Source organism: Delphinus delphis, chromosome 17, assembly GCF_949987515.2.
Source record: "Delphinus delphis chromosome 17, mDelDel1.2, whole genome shotgun sequence".
In the NCBI taxonomy this organism is placed as follows: domain Eukaryota; kingdom Metazoa; phylum Chordata; class Mammalia; order Artiodactyla; family Delphinidae; genus Delphinus; species Delphinus delphis.
In genome coordinates, this window is record NC_082699.1 from 19394034 (window position 1) to 19417209 (window position 23176).

At 34.4% G+C, this 23176-nt stretch overlaps 1 protein-coding gene across 4 annotated transcripts in view; it reads left to right on the forward strand.

Annotated features, from left to right (window-relative positions):
• Positions 1-23176, forward strand: part of HNF4G (hepatocyte nuclear factor 4 gamma) — a 130991-nt gene that overhangs the window by 103024 nt on the left and 4791 nt on the right. For 2 of the 4 annotated variants that reach the window (XM_059994789.1, XM_059994791.1), the window contains 9 exons: positions 3105-3290; positions 6337-6508; positions 9830-9924; positions 12617-12723; positions 14500-14655; positions 18492-18579; positions 20625-20777; positions 20906-21142; positions 22098-22220. In XM_059994789.1, the coding sequence (XP_059850772.1) occupies positions 3155-3290; positions 6337-6508; positions 9830-9924; positions 12617-12723; positions 14500-14655; positions 18492-18579; positions 20625-20777; positions 20906-21142; positions 22098-22220 (1267 nt within the window). In that variant the 5' untranslated portion in view covers positions 3105-3154. Of the gene's footprint in view, positions 1-1956; positions 3291-6336; positions 6509-9829; positions 9925-12616; positions 12724-14499; positions 14656-18491; positions 18580-20624; positions 20778-20905; positions 21143-22097; positions 22221-23176 lie in introns of those variants that run through there. The other 2 variants (XM_059994790.1, XM_059994792.1) reach the window with 2 other exon arrangements.

The following is a 23176-nucleotide window of genomic DNA, read 5'->3' on the forward strand; positions in this document are numbered from 1 at the left end:
TGCACCCTAATGTTCATAGCAACACTATTTACAATAGACAAGACATGGAAGAAAACTAAGTGTCCATCGACAGATGAATGGATAAAAAAGATGTGGTACATATATACAATGGAATATTACTCAGCCATAACAAATAATGAAATAATGCCATTTGCAGCAACATGGATAGACCTAGAGATTATCATACTAAGTGAAGCAAGCCAAACAAAGACAAACATCATATGATATCACTTACATATGGAATCTTAAAAAATGATACAAGTGAACTTATTTACAAAACAGAAACAGACTCACAGACATAGAAAAAAAATGTATGGTTACCAAAGGGGAAAGCAGGGTGGGGTGGGAAAGGATAACTTAAGAGTTTGGGATTAACAGATACACACTACTTTATACAACATAGGTAAGTAACAAGGTTCTACTGTATAGCACAGGGAATTATAGTCAATATCTTACAATAACCTATAATGGAAAAGAATCTGAAAAAGAATATATGTATGTATATTCTATATATACTTCAATTTAAAAAGAAAAAATCCATTTATCTGGATTCTTACACAAATAAAAGGTCTTGGTTATCCAACAAAACAGTAACAATTATACATATTAAGTATAGATATACCATTTTTATGACTCTTTGTTTCAATTATTTTATTTGCTTAACTAGTTCAGTAAATTACCAGTTCTAGAATTTAAGAAAAGAGGACTTCTACTCTACTTTGTAATGTCTTAGAAGATTAAAAACAAAACAAAACAAAAACAAAGAGAATCTTTCCTTCACTAGAGTGAGGCTGACTGAATTCTGTGGGAGTTTCCACATCTGAAGATCATTAAGACAGACTGCCCCCATTAAAGAGATATGCCTGCTATTTCAATCCTCTGTATCTTCTGGAAATTCTCAAGTTTTTACTTGATAAAGTGAAGAAAATAATTTACAGTAATGTGTTTCATCTTGAAAACCAGATCTAATTGCCAGTGGCTACTTGAGGATCTGTGCTGAGATGAATTTAAAGCTCCTTCCACTTTTGAGTGCAGTGCCCTGATCCATGGTGATGCCACCCATGGACACAGGATGGAGTAGACCAATAAAACTATGACAGCATTGTTCTCCTGATCTATATCCACATTTCTCTTTTTATCACATTTCTCTTGAGTGTTTTGCAGTCTTATAAATGAATGGTTCTCGACCTTTTTCTTTGCTTCTTTTCCTTCTGTTGGTACACTCCCATTGGTGACATACCTCAGCATCGGTTCGTCACTACGTGCATGTGAAAGACTGTGGGCAATGCACAATGCCCTCTTTGTGTTCACACAGGAAACACAACAGGTCTGTGCTACTTCACCACAAATGAGAACCACTTCATGTAAATGAAAACCACAGGATTTTCATGTTGTGCCCTTCAAAAACAACTACTACAGTTAACCTTCTAAACAAAATCAGTCCCTGAAATTTATCCCCCCAATATTATCCTCACAATTAAGAATCCTACAGAATATAAAGGCAAGAGGACTATTCCAGTGATCCCTGTTTGATTTAGTGACGCTGGCTGCTGAAATGACTCTGCTATTTTCTTCACATGGCTTTGAGTTTAAGAGGCCAGTCTTCCCTGATGAAAAATATAATAATTTCTAAGATACAGTAGTCACAAAGTCTATGGTGTTAAGAAATTGAATAAGAAATATTACTTTGCAGTAATCGTTAACAAATGTGGAAAATGAAATTCTGACTTTATAATGTAAATGTGGCTGGAATTCTTTCTTGGAAGATAAAATCAATAAACATATTCTCAGAAATAAAATATAATCTTTGAATATTATCTTCTAAATTTCCCCACACTCTAAATGCTTCTTGTCATACATACACGTAAAAGATATAGTGTGCTTTATAGATGTTATGTATGAGAAAGTTGATGATGGGAATGTGTAAATCTACACATGTTCAGTTTAATGTCTAGAATGTAACTGACATCAGAAGTAAAAATATATGAAACCTTATTCATGTAACATTTATTTATTTATTATTATTTTTGCCTTTTTTGTTGTTTTTATTTTTATTAAAGTTATAAAAGCACATAGATTTAAGAATTAAATAATTCTACAAAGTTTCTCCCAAGAATTCTACAAAACAAAAAACAAACAAAAAAGGTCAACGGACATCGTTCTCAGAGGCATTTATTTTAGCCTTCTTTTTTCTTTCTTTTTTTCCCCCCACTATTACCCCATGACTTTAAGTGACATGCTGCTTCTTGTACTTTCGGTTTTAATGTTCTCCATTGACTCTCCACTATGGAGAATGAGGATTTAGCTTTCTTTCCTACCCTGTCTTCAGTGCACACTGGTATTCAGCCTCCTGCACATCTTTTCCAAGGGGCCTCCCTGAAGCAGTTTTTAAGGGCTCTCAGGCTGCATGCCATGGCAAGCTTCCCAGCATCTCACCGTGGTTGTCTAACAATTACTTATCGAATGCCTACAAGATACTAGCAACTGCACTGGTTCTGCCCTTGGAACATTTACAGACATGCAAGGGACACTGACTCATAGATTGATAACTAAAGAGAATGTGTTTCAGGCCATATTAGGGCTATGCCCAGGCTTCTACTGGAATATATCATAAATCCCTGTCATTTCAAATTGAAAATTTGTTTTTCCTCAACATAAAGTTAGCTAAAGAAACTTGAAATTATTAAGTGCTTATGTTAAGTGTTAGCTTACAGTCTTGACTTACCCTATTTATAACAGAAAAGTGATTCTCATTTTTTTAGAACATGGGGCATGAGATTTCAGCCGCTTAAATGGGAGAAATGATGCTATAATGACAGTTCAAAATCAGAGGTATTCTCTTTTCTATTTTTAATCCTCTTAATGACATCATTTATTGTCTACTGGAAATCCATTTAGGAAATCATGTTAGTCCACTAAGCACTTCAGATAAGGTGATTTCATGAAGCATTCCAACATTATCACAATGAATTGCTTTCGTACACCATAAAAGAAAAAGAAGTAAGCAGAATATGGCCTGCTGAAGGAGTTTACAGTTTTACAGCTCCTCCCACTGTAGCACATAAGTCACTCAGTTACAGTTAACTTTGGATTATCCCTCACAGATTGAAAGCCCAACAGCCATCACACACTCTGGGCCTGTGGTGCCACTCGTATGTGTGTATCTAAATCAATGATGAGGGTATCGGAACCGATACTGGACATGGAGATGGCAAATTACAGTGAAGTTTTGGACCCAACTTACACAACTTTGGAGTTTGAAACTATGCAGATTCTGTATAATTCAAATGGTGAGTTCTCATCTGCTTGTAGATAAAAAAGAAAAGTAAGTATAATAAGAGCAGGAAAACTGAGCTTCCCAGGTGGTGGTTCCATGTGTTTTATTGCTGGAGAATTCAGGGCTTGCTTTTTAAGGCCACAAATCTGAGGTTTTTGCGCTTCATCGCAAAATTTAAATTAATAATGCTATGGCTATCTTATGTTTGAGATAGAAAAAGCTTAGCTATGCATAATAAAGTAACCTCGGAATTCTGTCATGGGCCAGTTAGATAGAAAGAGTAGTTTCAGCAGTTATTTTATTTACTGTAAATCACAGTAATGAGTAATATTGGCAGGTTGGCTGTAAAGTATATTTTCTATGCAACATTTAAAATGACATATGGAAAATTGTCCTTAGAACACTGGAGAGTTTTACTGGTTGCCTTCTTTCATTATTCCAGTTCTCAACTGCTGCTGATGAGAAACTGTATTTAACATTACTATCAAGTTTTTGCATTGAACACAAATATGAAAAGAAATAAGGGTTTATATTATAACTGCACTTGACAAGCTAATGTTTAGCCTCACAAAGCTCTTGGTATTTATATACTGTAACATTTTAACTTTAAATAAGACATGACTTGTTTAGGGCTCATGTCTTTATAGAATACAGTTTACTACTGACTTTGAATTTAGATATTTTTTCATGTAAAAATTTTGTCCAAGATCAGTTATAATTGTTAGAACTCATAAAATCTGCAAATTATGTATGCTTTGGAAAATTCTGTGTGTGTGTGTGTGTGTGTGTGTGTGTGTGTTTAGCTCAGGACTGAGAATATATCTTGTACTCAGGATATCTTAACGTTCTACTATGCTGTACAATTTCAGTGACTGCTATAGCTGTAATATTTGCAATAAACAACAATAATTTATTAGTGGGAAGATTTCTAAACATTTTCAGAAGATGAATTCTGAAATTTTAGCACAAAGGGGTTAAAATCAATTGACAGTGCCTCTATCAGGAAGTCACTATTTTTAATCCTTATGTTTAGACTTGACTAAGGTATTTAATAAAGTATTTACCTCAATAGACTCATGAATTTTTTAAAGGCTATAGATTACTAAATAGTAGGGACAGATTTATCATAAATATTTACTAAAACAACTGACTTATATGGCTATTTCCAAAGTGTTGTCTAACTTGTTTTCTTGTAATAATATGTAAATTCTTGTTAATAATATGTAAGTATGACATTAAACTGGAAGCAAGAGTTGAATATTTTTTTTTGTTTCCATATAATCTTCCAGAACACAGTCAATCCTTAACACTTCTGCCATATTTCTAATATCTATTTTGTTTATGTTATCAAAAGAAAAATTACTAGCATTTAAATTCTAAAATGTCACGATTACCCTTAAGCATATTCTCACTGAAGATTTTTGTAACTTTATGAAGTTATATATGACAATATTTGTCAACTCAGAAGTATTAGTAAGTAGAATACATATATTGTCACAGAATGTAATTTGGACATAACAGTCTTTGATTTTATCCTTTTTATATTGGAAATATAATAATTAATTGTTATATTTACATTATTATATAATTTATTATTAATTAAAGTGTATAATATATTCTTATTTATTTAATATATTTTGAGTACATAGATAATTGTAAAGATGTAGTAAACAATATTAACTAATTTAAGAAATATTTAAGTAAAAATATCGATGTGGATTTTTGAAGCGTCTTTCTTCAAAACAATTACTTCTCACTTTATGGAAGGCGTAGTTCTAAGAGCTGGAAGGCAGAGGGGTGACTAAGACAGATAAATCCTCTGACATCATGAAGTTTTTATTCTATGTGGAAAGATGGGTAATAAATGAACAGACCAAAGCATATTATAATTTTAGAAAATGAAGTGGTTAGTTTAAAATATAAGCAGGGGACTAGGTTCTACTTGAAGGGCAAATGAGAGATGACTCTTTTAGATGTGTGTTTACAGAATGTTTCACAGAAAATGTGAGATTTGAGCAGAAACTGGGTAGCCAGCTCATAGAAATTCTTGAGGAAAAGCTTCCCTTCCAGGCAGAAGGGTTAGCAAGTATAAAGGCTCTGAGATGGGAACAGACTTCAAGGAGAAAAAAAAAAAAAAGAGGCAACATTACTAGAGACTAGTGAACAGGATGAAAAGTAGTGCCAGATAATGGGATCAGAGAGATGGAAGGGGAACCTTTTCACTCTGGGCTCTGTAGGCCATGGGAATATGTGTAGGCTTTATTTTGTATCTAAGGGTTGGATGCAGAAGGCTAATGTGATGTGAATTTCTTATGCCAAGAGCACATTGCCGGCTTTCTGATAATAAACGGTAGGGGAACCAGGGTGGAAGTATTCGAGAAATTAGGTAGGAAGCTATTGCAATAATCCAGGGAAAAGATTCTGTTCGATTGGATAAGGGTGGCCATGGTAAAAGGCTGAAAAGGTGTGGCTTCGATATGTGTTTTAAATACGACTCGTGGATTGGATGTGAGCAACGAAGGCGAGAATTCAGTAAAGGCCAGATTATTGGCCTTAGGTACCAGATGGTACCACTGACTGACTAGGGAAGACTGAAGGAAGAACAAGTTCTAGGAGAAAAAAAAAAAAATCAGAGTTCTATTTTTGATACATTAATTTGAAATTCTTATTAAACTCCAAAGTGAAGTTGTTCAGTAGGTATTTGGGCATTTCAGACTGATACCCGTGGGAGACATCGGGCCTAGAAATAAAATGTGGGAATTTTTCATCATACAGATGATATTTAATATCATGGGACTGGATGAGCTTCCCTAGGGAAAGGGTATAGTTGAGGGACTGAGCCCTATGGTATACCAAATTTTAATCCTCCAAAATACGAGTGGGGAGTTTGGAACGGAGACTGGCAGAAACAGCCAGTGGATAAAAGGAGAGCACTGGTGTGGAGCTTCCAAGAAGTTGAGGAAGGGACTATTTCCCTCCCGTGAATAATTAGTAGGCCAATTTATGTAAGAAATACTCAGTACTAACTTGCACTCTACCACTTTGTCTTTCTTTAACAGATAGTTCTGTCCCAGAGACAACAAGTATGAATACCACAGATAATGGTGTCAACTGTCTATGTGCTATATGTGGGGACAGAGCGACAGGAAAGCACTATGGCGCCTCCAGCTGTGACGGGTGCAAGGGCTTCTTCAGACGCAGCATCCGCAAGAGTCACGTTTATTCCTGCAGGTACTTGAAATGCTCCTTCCCAGAAGGAGATCTTTAGAGGTGTTTCAAAATGCCATGCAAGAAGTACAGGAATAAAATTCAGAGCTTTCAAATTTCTGTAACTCTAAGAACAAAATTTATAAGCAACGTGAAAAGTGAGGATGTGTGGGTGTGTATACACATGCAGTCACACGGGTGGTTCTCTTTTATGAAACATCTTAGACTTATAAAATGTATATTAAAAACTCCCCATGCTTACCACCCAGTTTAGACCAATATAATTGAAGCCTCCAGTGAACACCTCCCCTATCACTTTCTCTTCCTCCCCTCTCTCCCAGAGGTAAATACCATCTGAACTTTGGTGTTTGTCTTTTCCTTGTGTTTCTTTATTGTTTCTCCACGTGTTCATATACCAAGAGCCATATGTAAATCTGTATTTAAATGGTTTCACAATGCGTGTACGTTTCTGCATATTGCTTATCTTTTTAGCGTCATCACGTCCTGAGTCTTGGAACAAAATTATAAAAAGGCAGATGACTTTGGTAGCTTGTTGATGTTACTGAATAAAATGAAATTTTCAGCTCTAAAGTTTTAGATGTATTTCTCGTGCCACAATTTTGTAATTGAATTTAACGTTTGTCTAAAATGTATTTATATTTTATGTATCACACATTTCTAGTAGGCTTTTTAAAAAAAAAGTCAACATCATAGCATGATTTAGGGTTAGATATTTCCCTTTGAGTGTTCAGAATGACAGTTCTTGAATACAGATTATATCTGTGTTAAATACGGGTTATTAAAAAATGACTGACTTTAACATAAAAATATCTGTGTGTGCTCTGTCTCTGAAAGTCATGTGTAGGATTGTTAAGGTGTTTTAGGTACAAGTTGGATGTTTGGGAAGAAGTTAACTCTTCCAATATGATGCCATTTGACTTCTAGGGATGTGGGAAAAGTTAAACTAGTGTCCTCTAGTAACTTTTTTAGGAGAGCTTAAAGTAGGTATAAAAATCTAAATCATCCACTTTAAAAGCTTCTTGGTAAACAAAAAAGAGTATGTTCTTGCTTTTATATACAGCCAGACTCGAGAGGTGTAAAGTAATCAAGTGGATTTCCTTCATCAAAAGCATTTTCTCTATGATTACATCAAATATTGAGTGCTTCTAAAAGATTAAAACTAAAATACATACAAAATAACATGTAAACAATACTTTTTACAATTTTTAAGTTATGTGTTCTGTTGAAGGTGAAATATATATATATATATGTATATGAAAAATGACCATCCAAGCAACTAAATCCAACAGCAACTTTTTTTTAATTTAATTTTTTACTTTATGTTGGACCATAGTTGATTTACAATGTTGTGTTAGTTTCAGGTGTACAGAAAAGTGAATCAGTTATACATATACATATACCTATTCTTTTTCAGATTCTTTTTCCATAGAGGTTATTACAGAATATTGACTTGAACACCCCAGCAAGAACTTTTAAGAGTCAGAGAATGTCAGCACACAGAGCTTTCAAGATTTCCACCCTTCCTGTATGAGAAAAGTGGGAAAGAAACGTTCCCATAACAAATTTTGGAAATTTAAAAACTATTCCAACGACATGTATGGCTTTACTCCTCCCACCTTCCCATTATGAATACTGCTGCCAACTTAGCTTTTTTACATGTATTGGTATTAAGCAAATGCCATGATTTTCCATTTGGAAAATATTATATTGATGTAAGTTTAGGGGCAAAAAGGTTTTTTAAGCTCAGGTTTTGCTGATCTCATAGTCTTTTAAGTATGCTCAGTTAACAACCTGTGACGGCAAGTTTTCCCTATTTTACAATTGTGGGTTAACTTGGAAAGTTAAATAACATTTTCAAGTTCTATAGACAGTGAATGTTGACCTGGGAATCAAGCTCAGGTTTAATTCCAGAGACTGTACATTTTTTTTCTTTTAGTATGCAATTCATTTTTTTTATTATATTCACAGAGTTGTACAATCATCACTACGTTCAATTTGGAATATTTCACCATCCTATAAAGAAACCTCTTAGTACCCTTTAGTAGTCACTCCTCATTCCCCCCAACTCCCTCCCCACCAATATGAGGTAACTACTAATCTACTTTCTGTCTCTATAGATTTGCCTTTTTATTTTTCTTTTTTTTTGCGGTATGCGGGCCTCTCACTGCTGTGGCCTCTCCCGTTGCGGAGCACAGGCTCCGGACGCGCAGGCTCAGCAGCCATGGCTCACGGGCCCAGCCGCTCCGCGGCATGTGGGATCTTCCCGGACTGGGGTACGAACCCGCGTCCCCTGCATCGGCAGGTGGACTCTCAACCACTGCGCCACCAGGGAAGCCCAGATTTGCCTCTTTTGCACATTTGACATAAACGAAATTACACAATATGTGACCTTTTTTTCTGACTTCTTTCACTTAGTATAGTGTTTTCAAGGTTCATCCATGTTGTAGCATGTATCAGCGCTTCATCCTTATTTATTGCCAGGTGTAATATTCCATTGTGTGGGTACACCACACTTGGTTTATCTGTTCATCAGCTGATGGGCATTTGGGTTGTCCCCACTTTTTGGCTATTATGAATAATGCTGCTATGGACGTTTGTGTATAAGTGTTTGTGTGAATATGTTTTCATTTCTCTTGGGTGTATACCTAGGAGTGGAATTGCTGGGTCATTTGGTAACTCGTGTTTAACTTTTTGAAAAACTGCCAAACTGTTTTCTTAAGCAGCCACATCATTTTGTATTATAAATAACAGTGTGTGAGAGGTCCAGTTTTTCCACAACCTCATCATTTGCTGTTGTCTGTTTTTTTCTGATTATAGCCACTGTAGTGGGTGTGAAGTGGTACCTAATTTTTCAGAGACTCTACTCTTTATACTTTATTCAATTGCCTCTTGATATGTAATTTGGAATTTAGAGTAAACTCCAATTGGATATGATGTAAAATTAATAGAAAAATTTTTAAATAGAGAAAAGCATGAAAGTTCAGAGGAGTGAAGTTCCCCGTCACACTGAAATCATTTAGCAGTAAGCATTAGAATTTGTATGCCACAAATTTTAAACTGGGTTTGGCTTTCATGGCTCAAGAGAGAAATGATCATGGATACTGGCCAAAAGTGAGATATCATTCAGTTTTGTTTTATTAGAAAGACTGCATGAGAGGTGAGGCTTGTATTTTCATGTTGATCATGAGATTAGAAAAGTCATAGTTACTTGTTCTTATACATTCTTTCTGTTGATCTAAATTTGACTATACTTTTTAAAGTCTATCTGCTTTTTTTGATAAATAACAGTTTTCTGCAAACTAATATATTTTTTTGGTGTTGTAGGTTCAGTCGGCAATGTGTTGTTGACAAAGACAAAAGGAATCAATGTAGATACTGTCGATTAAGAAAGTGCTTTAGAGCAGGAATGAAAAAAGAAGGTAATAATATATAACATAATGATTATTAACATTATTGATGAAAAGTGTTATACACACATGTTCTCATTTAATCACAATAACCTTTACATGAGTTCTGATTATCCTCAGTGAAGAATCTGTGGTTCCTGGAGTTTAAGAATTTACTCAAGGACACTGATACCCACTGGTGAGTGGTAGAGCCCGTCTTTACCTGCTGACCGATTTGACATGTTCTATCCACTACTGCGTAATCCCTGGCAAGAAAATTATTGTCTGAAAAAATATTCCAATGTCTTGTTCAAAAGCTAAATGGTAAACTATATTAATAGGATGCAATTATAAATGAATTTTAAATGAATTTTAAATTTTTCATTCTCAATAACAGTTTAATATCTTTATTAATTTCATAAACATTAACTGAACATTGACTTTTCATGCATTCATTTATTTATTTAACAAATTTATTGAGCACTGCTGCTCTCCAAACACTGTTGTGGGTGCTGAGGTTTCAGTAGTGAACATACTGAACAAAATAATCCCCTTTGTCAGGGAACTTATATTCTATTCAAAGACAGAGACAATGGACTAGATGCTCTATTTTAATGTGCACTAATTTCATTTTGAACATATTAAATAATCTAATTATATTATCCTACGTTCTAACTATGGTTAATTTAGCAAAACAAATGTGTTTAGCACATTTAAATGTTTGGCAGGGAATAGCTGCTATACAATTTTCTGTTTACCATTTTGCCACATGCTCATCCCTATCACTATCACATACAAAGAGATATTTTTCAGAACTGTTTCATATATTATTAAAAAATTAAATCAGATATGTGAAAAATATCAAACCGATCTTAAACATAGTTTTTTTCTTTGACACTCAGTATTTTCAAGAGACAAAAATTCCATTCATTTCATTCAGTTGCTAGCCTCAGAAAAGAAGGCAAAATAAAGTTCACAAAGTTAAAGGAAAAACACTTTCATTTCAACATGATTTATTTCTAGTGGCCTATTTGGTAGTTTATGGGATTAATTACATGCTTTGTCAATTATCTTCATTCATTTCTACTTGAACCTCTGCTTCACTCCTACCAATGTAAAAGCAAACCACGATTCTACAATTCCATTAAGAGGTTTACAATCTGCTAAATAAAATTATTTTCAAAAACAGTGAAAGTATATCTTATACTGTTCATAGAATAATGTATTAATTTTTCCTAAATAGATTAGGAAGTAACTTTTAGCTTTCAAAGTAGATATATTTTTCTTATTTACACTAATAGCATAATATTAAGGTTAGTTAGATGGAAACATGTCAAAAAAGGTAGCTGCAAGATAATTACAAATGTTCACAATATCTTTTAGCATTTTTCTAAAGATTGGTCATGTAAACGAAATTCATAAAAGCATAACTTACATTTTAATTTTTTTACCTCCATGTATACATTTCCAAATGAGTCAGTTTAGGCTGAAAGTCAATGACAATATTTGCTAAAAAAAAAAAAAAAAAAAGGAAAGAGAGGAAGTAAGCTACCAGTAAATATGATTTAAAAATAAAATATTAATGATTCACTCTAACTAAAGATTACTCACTCTTAAAGGCAAGAAGTTTAATATTTTCTCTTTCAAATTAGTGGAGTTGATAGTTAATAGTAAGTTTGGTTAGATAGCAGATTTTGGCATAGAAATTGGTGAATTTCTTTAATAAAAGAATAATTACAGAAAAAAATTCTGATAGTTTAATGTCTTATCTTTCCAGCAGAATTGGATAGAGCATTAGTGTAAATAATTTAGGGGCTACAGATTTTGTTTCCATTCTTTTTGGTTAAGAGAAGATAATTTTACCTTTTAACGTTTGAAATCCAACTTTGACATCTGACTTCTATTATTCTATGTATTACAAGTATACAAATTCATACTAACCCTCTCCCTCTTCCTTATTTTTAAAAATTTAGTTTTCAATAAAAAATTTGGGGATACACTTTATTCTTTTTTTTCCTTTCTGAAACAAAGAGATCTCTTTCTTAGAAGACTTTCATATAAATACTTAATACTTCTTCATTGTTCCAAAATGCTGATATTCTAATCTCAATGTTCTCAAGAGAGACCCCTACATGCTGCAATTTTTGCCTTATTAATGTTTGTAAACTGTCCTGAGGACATTGTTTCATAAGAGAGCATAGGATTGCGATCTGAAAATCACCTTAACTAAAATAAATTTACTTTCCATTTTTGCTAGTGTTTTAAAAGAAAAAGAAAAATGGGAGTTTCAAAATGCATGACTCATATTTTCTGACAGTGAATACACTCTTATCTTTGACCTGGTCAATCTCACAGGTTGTACTCTTCCTCTAGTTATCTTATGGTTTTATTAACTTTGAGAGAATGGAAAACCAACCTCGTAAAAATACAGCATGGCTGAACTGGCTGACCCAACACTTTCTAACATGAATGCCATCATGAAGTCCCAAAAGGCAATATTTTATGAACTGTAGTGACAAGCCTGGCTCTTTCTACTTTAAAAATGGTACAGAATGAAACATACCTTCAGTCATACTTTTCTCCCTGCCTCAAGCACCCCCCCCCCAAGGTCTTTTAGAGGCATCCCATTTCTCCTTTTATAGTAACGTTGTTTTTACTTCAAACTGTATATTCTGAGATATATCGAAGAAAACTGACCAGTAAATACTGTGATTTTCTCCCCTAGCTGTGCAAAACGAACGTGATAGAATAAGCACCAGAAGAAGCACATTTGATGGCAGCAACATCCCCTCCATTAACACACTGGCACAAGCAGAAGTTCGGTCTCGCCAGGTACTGCTGCATTACTGCTGCACCAGCATCCAGCCCTGTTTAATAGAATCAGATGTTTATTTAGGCATAATACTAAAATGATTTAAGTTCATTCAAATGTGCTCATTACTATAATAAATTACACCTATGCAAATTGAAGAATTTTACTTTGAAAATATTAGTTGGACTGTTGACTCAGTTTTAACTTTTCTTGGGCAAGTTCCTACTTTTTAAATGGAAAAATTAAATGCATTTCAGTCTGAGTGTTAAAAGTTTGTTTGCAAGGTTGATTTAAAATACTTAATGCATAGCACAATGCCCTGGGAGCAGTATCTTGTTTTACTGATTGAATCTGGAAATCAATTATCACAGATTTGGGGGTGTTTAGTTGAGTCCTATCATTAGAGCTTCCTTCCTTGAAAATGACTTCTAGATTCAAGAACTCACCTTAACATCTGCTTTGGAAACAGGTGTTTTTTTTTTGTTTTTTTTTTTTGTGGTGCGCGGGCCTCTCACCGTTGTGGCCTCTCCCGTTGCGGAGCACAGGCTCCAGACGCGCAGGCTCAGCGGCCATGGCTCACGGGCCCAGCCGCTCCGCGGCACGTGGGATCCTCCCGGACCGGGGCACGAACCCGTGTCCCCTGCATCGGCAGGCGGACTCTCAACCACTGCGCCACCAGGGAAGCCCTGGAAACAGGTATTTAAGGGAAGAACCAGAATTTAGAAAACACAGGAACTTTATTATTTGAAATTTCTAGAGTGAGGATATCAGTTCTAAAGTTAAAAATATAAGTGATTAGTTATATAAATAAAAGTAAATCACTTAAGAATCAAATAAAGAAACCTTTTGAAGAAAGTTTGTTTTACCATTGCCCGTATTAGAAATGTTAATGGTATTTTTCTATTATAAAGCAAACAACGAAATAGCTATTAATCAGGTTCTATAATGAGTCAATGCAACTACTTTCATTTTTGCTAACACAAGGGTAAATGATGAAGTTAACATCACCATTATCATCATCATTATTTGAAGATTACTTGATGGTCCTACAAAGTATTTCGAGAATGGCCTGAAAGGAACTGTGAGGAAATAGACATACACTGCAGAAAGACATGTACACACACACACACATGTTCAAAAATTAAGTTTAGAAGAACTTTTAGAAAGTGATTTTTTTCAGCAGAAAGGCATTTGAACACTACTTATATCTTAGATAGTTCAAAATTATATATCATTTAAAAAATGTATCATTATACATTAAGATTTTCAACTTGCTGAGTCAAAGATTGGTTTCTTAACTTTATTTGGGTGGGCTTCCATTAAATGCAGCAACTTCTCATCTAAATCTTTTCTCCTCAGTTGGTAAACTTTATCCAATGGAAACTTTCCTTCATAAATTACAACAAATTAAAGATGGGCTTTCTTAATGGAACTATCATCTTCAATTAAAAATAAAATCATACAACATAGTTCATGTGGATATTCCATAGCTCTTTGTATAGTCATCTTGAATTATGAAACTCCCTGAAAGTTGTGGTAACTTATTTTACAGGTTTGGCCAGAAAATAAGATAGTACTCCCAGACCATGGTGCTATGCAGCGAATGTTCTCAATTTAACTTGAATTGATAGGTATTTGATTTCTCAATTTTAAATGTTTAGTATATTTCAAGATACTGTGACAATGACAGTGCCCACTTCAATGGGGCTTACTTATTGCAGTTGTAGAAAAAAGAGACATAGTGGTCTTGTGTTATGTTCAGTGATGAATTAATATAATGTTCTTCTTAATGCTAGATCTCAGTCTCAAGCCCTGGTGTGAGCACTGACATAAATATTAAGAAAATTGCCAGTATTGGTGATGTCTGTGAATCCATGAAACAGCAGCTCTTAGTCTTGGTGGAATGGGCTAAATATATTCCTGCCTTTTGTGAGTTACCACTGGATGATCAGGTATAATTTAAAGAGATTATGAATGCTTTAAAAAAATGTTTTTTGAACAGTGCTAAGTTTTTCAGTTCTGTTAATTATATTTATAGTAGATTTACTATATTGGACAAAGGTTAAATTATCTGAGAGAAAGATTGGTTTTCTTGTTCATTCTCCTTGAAGTTAAACAGTCTATTGAGAAACAGACTGTTTAAATTCTATTTTAGGGGTCTTACAAATTTATTGATAGGATGAGGGTTGATCAAGCCTATGTTCTTCCCTCCTGAGGTTTAAAAAGCTTAAGTAAGGGAGAAAGACAGGTAGTAGATAACTGCCATTGTGAGATAAAGTATTGGAAGAATAAATGTCTGGAAGGCAAATGGTACCCCACTGTGTGTTAGTGTTTACTAAAGGTGCATATAAAATTCTTCAGAAATACCAGGCCACTTCTAGACAGAAACCACACAGGTTGTGTTGGTGTCTTTGTAGGCACTTTTATGCACTTAACATATAAAATTGTGCCTTTCATGTTGTCAGTTTTATTCTAGCATTTACTGTATAAAAAGTATAAATCTGGTAAAAAAAAAAGATCTGTAGAATTGTGTTCTGAAATCTACTGAAAATAGATTTCAGATGTAGTGATCTTTTCCTAATATAGACATTTTCATACTTTGTCATATGTATATTAAGATATTTTAGTTAATAGTTAAAAGTTCACTTTCCAATATGTTTAAAGAAGTAGCTAAGATACTTGTCTCTACCTTTCACGGTTTATGAACTCTAATTTTCCCCAGACTTTCTGCAAGGTTATGCACATTGGAGTTTGTCTGATAAATTAACCTGTAAGCAACCTTCAAGTTTCTCTGTTTTATATTTATTATTACATTATTTATTGTAAATGTAAACATACTGGAAAGTACTGCCATTTAATCAGTGTTAACAGGTCTATAAACCTTGACTATTCTAGAGGGAGGGGGAAACTGCTAGTTATCCATAAAAATGACCAGCAGTAGGGGCACTGATGAGACTTAATCTGACTTTTTCTTTGAACCTGCAGAATTGTAACAGAACTTAGTGGCTAAAATACAACTTGAATGTTAAAAAAATTAGCTGATCTCATTTCTCAAGTGACCTTACACTTCAGATTATCAACATACTGTATTCAAATCAGTAAAAAAAAAAAAAAAAAAGTATATCAATATAATATAATGTTTTAATTACTAGCATCAAATATATAAGTTCTCAAAAATTGAGATATTTGATATTTTGAATTATCTCAAGGAGCTTAACTCACCAGCAGTCTAACGTTCTGATGTCTTGAAGTAAATAAAATATTTAGGTTCTTTAAAATGAACCAAGGGAAAAGGAATGCTGAACATCTTTGTAAAAAGTTTTTACTTGTATAGTCTTGAAATATTTTTAAAGAGTTCTTACCTGAAATCAATCTCCTTTTTATATTCACTGTTTCTAATAAAGCGATCCACTTTCTTAACAAAAAAAAAAAGTAGTTAAGAAGTTTAATGTTCTAATTAGTCTATAAAGATTAGATTATTAGTTTCAGATTCATTTTTAACTCTTCTAAGTAGTATATAATATTCTGTAGATGTAAATAATTTGAAAATTTCCAGTTCCCCCAGGTTAAATAAAGCATGATATATAATATAACCAGTGTCTATTTTTATACCCTCTGACCAATGCTCTTTATCACTGATAAACAAAGACAAAGAAACAATCAAAGGGAAAAGTACATGATTGTTTAAAAATCAAAGAAGGGCAAAATATTTATATAACCAGAAAATAAGTGATCACAGATAGTTAGCAGTTATATTTCTAGGAGAGCATTTCACCTGGTTACAAAAAGAAAATACTGTGAAATCTGAAATCATTCTTAAAATGTTCTGTAACTCCCTTCCTGGTATGAGTCATGGTTGTGGACATATCGTAAAGATAGCTTGGCTCAGAAGGTTATTTCAGAGTGAATAATGCTAAATTGCTAAAACTTACTTGTCTCACCCCAAGCCATATAAGTAGGGTTATGTTATTTATCAGTTTTATATTTTTATTACCACTCTTTTTTTTAAAAGAGTTGCTGACATGTATTAAGACAATGATTTAAAATTGGGAAATTGAAATCCTGTAACTTGTCAATAATAATTTTCATTTACTAACTGACACTTTAATATAACATTAAGAGCCATGGATTGGTGAATGTCTATTATGGATAAGGCACTCGGGCTTCAAATGCATTATATATTACATTATTTTATTTAATACTCTTGGGAGCTCTGTGGCATAAGTTTTATAATCTCTTTAAAAACTTAACAGCTTTTAAAACTGAACCATATATCAGTTAAATTCACTCAGTGTATTCATCAAACAAATATTTCTTATGATTACTGTTCAGTTTTAGGAACTGTGAGTATCCGGCGGTAAAAATACAGATTACACCACTATTCTCATAAAATTTGCATTCTATTTGGGAGAGGCAGACAATAAAAATATACAGATAATGAGTAAGTTAATTCTAGGTGGGGAAGAGTTCTATAAAATGAAATGGGATGAGTTGTTGGAGAATGACTGGGAGTGGAGTGGTAGCAGATCCTTTAAATTGGGGATTAAAGAAGATTTTTCTTGAGACCTGAGTGGCAAGGGGCTAAGCATGTCAAGATCTGAGGAGAAAGCATTCTGGGTACAGGAAATGCAAGTTCAAAGGCTCTGAGGCAGGCAGGCATAGTGTGCCTGGAGAAAAGTGAGCAAAGGATGTTGTAAGATGAAACCAGGGACGTGGGCAGGGGGGCAAAAGCATTGAGCCATAACCTCACGGGAGGCCATGGTTGAGGTTTTTGGGTTTTATTCTAAGGACGGTAAGAAACCAGTGAAGAGTTTTTAGCAGAGGAGTGATATTAAGTGATTATTATTATTACAAGTTATCATTGTAGAAGCTCTGGCAAGAAGGACTTAGGATGGAGGAACCAGAAAGGAAGCAGGAATACCTAGTAGCTCTTTGGAGTGTATTTTGGTGGGCCAGGCGAAGAATGACCAAGACTTGGCCGGGGGCCGTAGCAATGGAGAAGCAACACTAGGATTGCAATGAGAGAGGGATCCAAACAGACCCTTGTTTTTGGTGTGAAAAAGCATTTGGATGATGGTGCCATTTACTAAGGAGATGAAGATGTTGGAGAAGCATTACTTTGATGTGTTAAATTTGAAATGCTTCCTGGTCTTCCTACTGGTGCTATTCAGCAGGCAATGGCGCTCCTTTGAGAGCTTAGTGCAGAGTTAAAGGTTCAATCTAGAAAGTGTCAGAACCCAGATACCCCATACTCATTTCGCTATATCACCAATCTTTGTTTTCCTTTTGTTTATTCAGTTGATTATGTATAAGAGATCTTGTTTTACATATATTTTCTCCTTTAGTCCTCATAGCTACACTTTCAGATTTTTATCACTATGTCCATTTGATAGATGAAAACAAATAAGTCCCAAACATACTGGTGGTCAGCTAACCCAAGGTTAAAGAAGAGTAAGTGGCCAAGCCGGAATTTGAACTCTGGTTTGTTTGACTCTATGCCCAAACATCATTCACTCCCAAACACTAAACTGTTCTGCTTTTCTTTTTCTTTTTTTTTTGCTGCCATTGTATTGACTTGTTAGTTTTAGAAATTTTGAAAAGTAAAACTCTGTTGATATGCTAAAAGTAGAAAAATGGAAGCCTTAATCATGGCAAGAATCTATGAGTACTGTAGTTGTTAAAACAAAAAAAGTCCCAGTCTTAAAGAATACTAAATTAATCAGGCTTATATAATCTTTTAATCATTATATTTTATAATTAATTGTTAAACTTGGAATTTTTCATTAAGGTGGCACTGTTGAGAGCTCACGCAGGGGAACATTTACTGCTTGGAGCTACAAAGAGATCCATGGTGTATAAAGATATTTTGCTTTTGGGTAAGTTTTTTTTTTTTTAATTTGAGAAAAAATTATGCATGCTTCGTACTTCCATGGGGCCTATTCTGTATGTACCAGGCATTCATAGACACTGCGAAATGGTTCTGTCACTTCACAAATTGGACTTAGTTGGTCAGGTCCTCACTCAAGCCCTGTTTTTCCTTGCCGTTAATTCAGGGAAGTTCAGAGTGGATGTTCAGGGTGCACTAAGATTTAAAAATAAAAGATGTTGCTCAATAAACATAACATTGAGGTATGTTTAAATCATATCAGGACAAAGAGTTAGTGATTTGTGTCACCATCTTATGGAGTCCCAGTGTTGTTTCATATACTCTCAGTGTCTACCTAATAATTATAGTATATATTATTTTATACTCTTCTAAGGAACGTGTTTATCTCCTATGATCTCATTGCCCATGATATGCTACAGAACCCCCAGTTAAAAAAAAATTTTTGTGACAATGTCTGAAAAATTCTGAGAGTTAAAGAGCAGTGCTATAACACACAAAAGTAGGATGGCAGGTGGGATAAGACACAAAGGAAAAGCTTGTGTCTTCATTAAGGAAGTGCCCTGATACCCTACTTAACGTATAAAGTTAGGTTTCCTGTTGGGATGTTTGAGATCCCTCTAATGTTTATAAGCTCTACCTCCCTCTGGCTGTGTGAAATGATGATTAACTTGTCTTATTCCGTTTTTGTGATAGATATTTTGTCCCAAATATAAATAAATTGAGCATAATATCACAATAGCTAATATTTACTGAGGACTTACTATGTACGATGCATTGCTTTAAGTGCTTTACATGTTTATATATACACTCTCTCATTTAATCTTCACAATAACCCTGAGGGATATGTACTATTATTTTCAGCCTGTTTCGTAGGTGAGGAAATGAAGACCAAGAAAACTTACCTAAGGTCACAAAGCAAGTAAGGGATAGAGCCAGGATTCTAAACCACATGATATGACTGCTTTTAAATTCTGTTAAACTTTCTCTCGCATTTTTAGTTCCCCTGCAATAGTGTTCTCATTATAAATCTGAATACAATATACATAGAAATCAAAACAGTTTTACTACATAGTTCTAAATTGTTTTACCCTAAATAATTAGGTACTTTCACTTTTCATAAGAAGAGCAGGGCTACATTTTTTGAATAATTTTGCACATTATTATTTCTACTGAAGATTGTCTTTGCCTGCAGTGAAAGAAGTCAGAATATTCTGGTTTGTTGACTCTCAACCATTGCGCCACCAGGGAAGCCCTATTCTGTTTTTTATAAAACCAGAAAAAAATTTAGGAGCTGTTTTGGGGGCTAAAATAAGCTTCCAATTTTCTAATGTTTTAGAAGCTATAATAATATCATATTATAGCCCCAGACTTTCTAAGGTAGAATGCCTTTAGGGATTAGGTGGTCCAGTTCTCTGTCCAATTTCTGAACTCCTTTGAATACAGCCCTGTAAAGTGATCATCCCGCTTCTACTTAAACAAGTCCAGGAAGAGAGAATTTACTATTTAATGAGGAAACTCATGAGAATATACATGCTAATTTTCAAAAATCAGCCTCGTCTACTTAGGTTTATTAAAATTGTGTCTCAGTAGTTGTTACATGTATATACACCTAGACCACTAAAGGAATGCCATTTTTAGTTCACTGTAAGCAAGAGAGATTCTTTAGGTTTTGTAATATGCTCATGAATGAGTAAAACACTAATAGATAACTGATATTGTGGAAAGCTAATCATTATATCTTGTTTCTCCCTTGTCAATAATTAGCTTGCTATTAGTCTGTACTTTAGTATTATCACAAGTGACTGAGGCTGTTAAAATGCATGTGATCATATTATCAATGTCATTGATCCTGTAAGTGTTCTAAAGTTTTTCTAACATAACTAACAATGTTCTTGAAAGAGGAAGTACTATTCCTGTTTCTTCAAGGGAAGACCATTTAAAATATTGGTTTGTAAAAAATTAAGCAAAGTCTGACAATTTTGTGTGTGTGAGGAAGGTGATTATTTTATTATTTTATTTTATTTTTTTACCTAGGAAACAATTACATTATTCACCGCAACAGCTGTGAAGTTGAGATTAGCCGTGTGGCCAACCGGGTTCTAGACGAGCTGGTCCGACCATTTCAAGAAATTCAGATTGATGACAATGAATATGCTTGTTTGAAGGCAATTGTATTTTTTGATCCAGGTTTGTTTCCAAAGTTCCGTTAAAACTAATTGCAGTGAAAATTAAACTACTTTTTAAATACTGGAATATTTTCTGTTGCACTCTAGTAAGGTTAAGTATTTAGATTGCCCTTTTTATTCCTTTATTAGATGCAAAAGGGCTAAGTGATCCAGTAAAGATTAAGAACATGAGGTTCCAAGTGCAGCTGAGTTTGGAGGACTACATCAACGACAGGCAGTACGACTCCCGGGGCAGGTTTGGGGAGCTGCTTCTACTCCTGCCAACGCTGCAGAGCATCACTTGGCAAATGATTGAGCAGATACAATTCGTTAAACTTTTTGGGATGGTTAAAATCGACAACTTACTTCAGGAGATGTTACTGGGTGGTGAGTATATTTAAGAATTTCTATTTTATTTATTAACATCATACTACAGTACTTTAGAGCAACTTGACCTGTTTACCTTTTGTCCATGATGTAATGAACTCAGTATTTTATATTTAGAAAGTCTGCAAAACCCATTGGATGGGAACAGAAATACTTGAACACATTCAAACCTCCCCTCCATTTGTACTCACCTCCACCATCTTTACTCTACCCTGTCCCTCTTTCCTCAATTTTCAGATCCTCCCAAATATGGTAAATAGAACTATATCTCCTATTGTTAGTACTTCTTGGAGTATATTATATTTTTCTATGCCTTGACTCCTCTAAAAGCTCAAGGATATTGGAATTGCAACAAAACCAAAAAATATATATAGTAAATACTTTAGAAATAAACATTGTGCTCCTGAAGTAATTAACTGACACAACACAATGAAAAGGGAAAAACGAGATTTCATTGCTGCAGTAGATGTCAGGAATAACTTAGGAAATCATTTATTTTGTATTCTGATCTAGATTAAATTTCCTTATAAAATCACTTTATTTTAGTTTAGTTTAATTTTAGTTTTCTAGTGCTTAATGTGTTTCTAATGATATCTTTCTGAAATAAAAGTTGTTTATGCTAGTAGGGTGATCCCAAATACTGTAAACTTAAGGTAAGTGATTCTTGGAATTGCCTTAACAACAGGCAGCAAACCTAATGATTCCAGGAAACTGCACAGAAGGTCCATTATTAATATACAACATAATATGACACAACATTAATCTAACCAATGTACAGTGAAAGCTGACATTGTCTTTAACATGGCAGTGGCTCTATTAATTTATTTTTGAATTTCCAAAAAGCACTTTGCAAAAATAGCAATATTCAAGCTGTCAATCAAAACAATTGTTCCAAGGTAAACTTGCTGTTCCTGATTAAATATCACTCATGCAAGCATCTTTTTATCTTCTGTAGGTGCTTCCAGTGAGGCTAACCATCTCCATCATCCAATGCACCCACATTTATCTCAAGATCCATTAACTGGACAAACTATACTTTTGGGTCCAATGTCAACACTGGTTCATACAGACCAGATCTGTAAGTATCTGGGCTACTTTTTTTTTTTTAGCAGTACGCAGACCTCTCACTGTTGTGGCCTCTCCTGTTGCGGAGCACAGGCTCCGGACGCGCAGGCTCAGTGGCCATGGCTCACGGGCCTAGCCGCTCCGCGACATGTGGGATCTTCCGGGACCAGGGCACGAACCTGTGTCCCCTGCATCGGCAGGCGGACTCTCAACCACTGCGCCACCAGGGAAGCCCCCTGGGCTACTTTTGAAACATAGTATTTCTTAAACTTAATTACCTGAGAAAAGGTGGAATTTGGGGAAAGAATCTATTTGTGCCCAGAAATTATAAAAATTGGATATAATTTCTTCTCCAAGGTTTAATTGTGGGAGATTGTGAAGCAAGTCACTTATTCTTCTTAGGTATGAGTTTTCTCTCTAAAATGGAGATGTGAGTACTAAATCTTTCTTCTTCATAGGTTTAGGAGCACAAAAGAACATACAGGGTGTCCTAGCTTCGCCTGGTAGTACAGGACCATAAAAATGACTATACAAGGTGGAACCATGCAAAGGAATCTTAATAATCAACAGGAAAATTATGATTGCTTGTGACCTTTAAATACATTTGTCAAAACATCAAGAACTCTTTTAGCTATAGGTTATAAATGTATAGGGAAACTAAAAAAAAATAGTAGTTTTAACTCTCAGTGCACCATAATTTAAAATATTAATAACACTGAGAATTAATGTGTTTTATCTTTTAGTAAAAAAATATGAAGAGTAGTTTAAACACTGCTTGCCATGTTCTCTTCTAATGACTTACAAGAGGAAGTGACCATCTTTGATGGATTTTACTCTTTTGGAAGTTTGGGTCAGTTTCCAACATTTTATCCTTTGCATTTTTAATGTCCTAAAATATCTCTGAGAATCCATTTGATGTGAAGTTTTTTGCCAGTTTCACTCCCTCTGGGACCTCTTCAACCTTTTCCG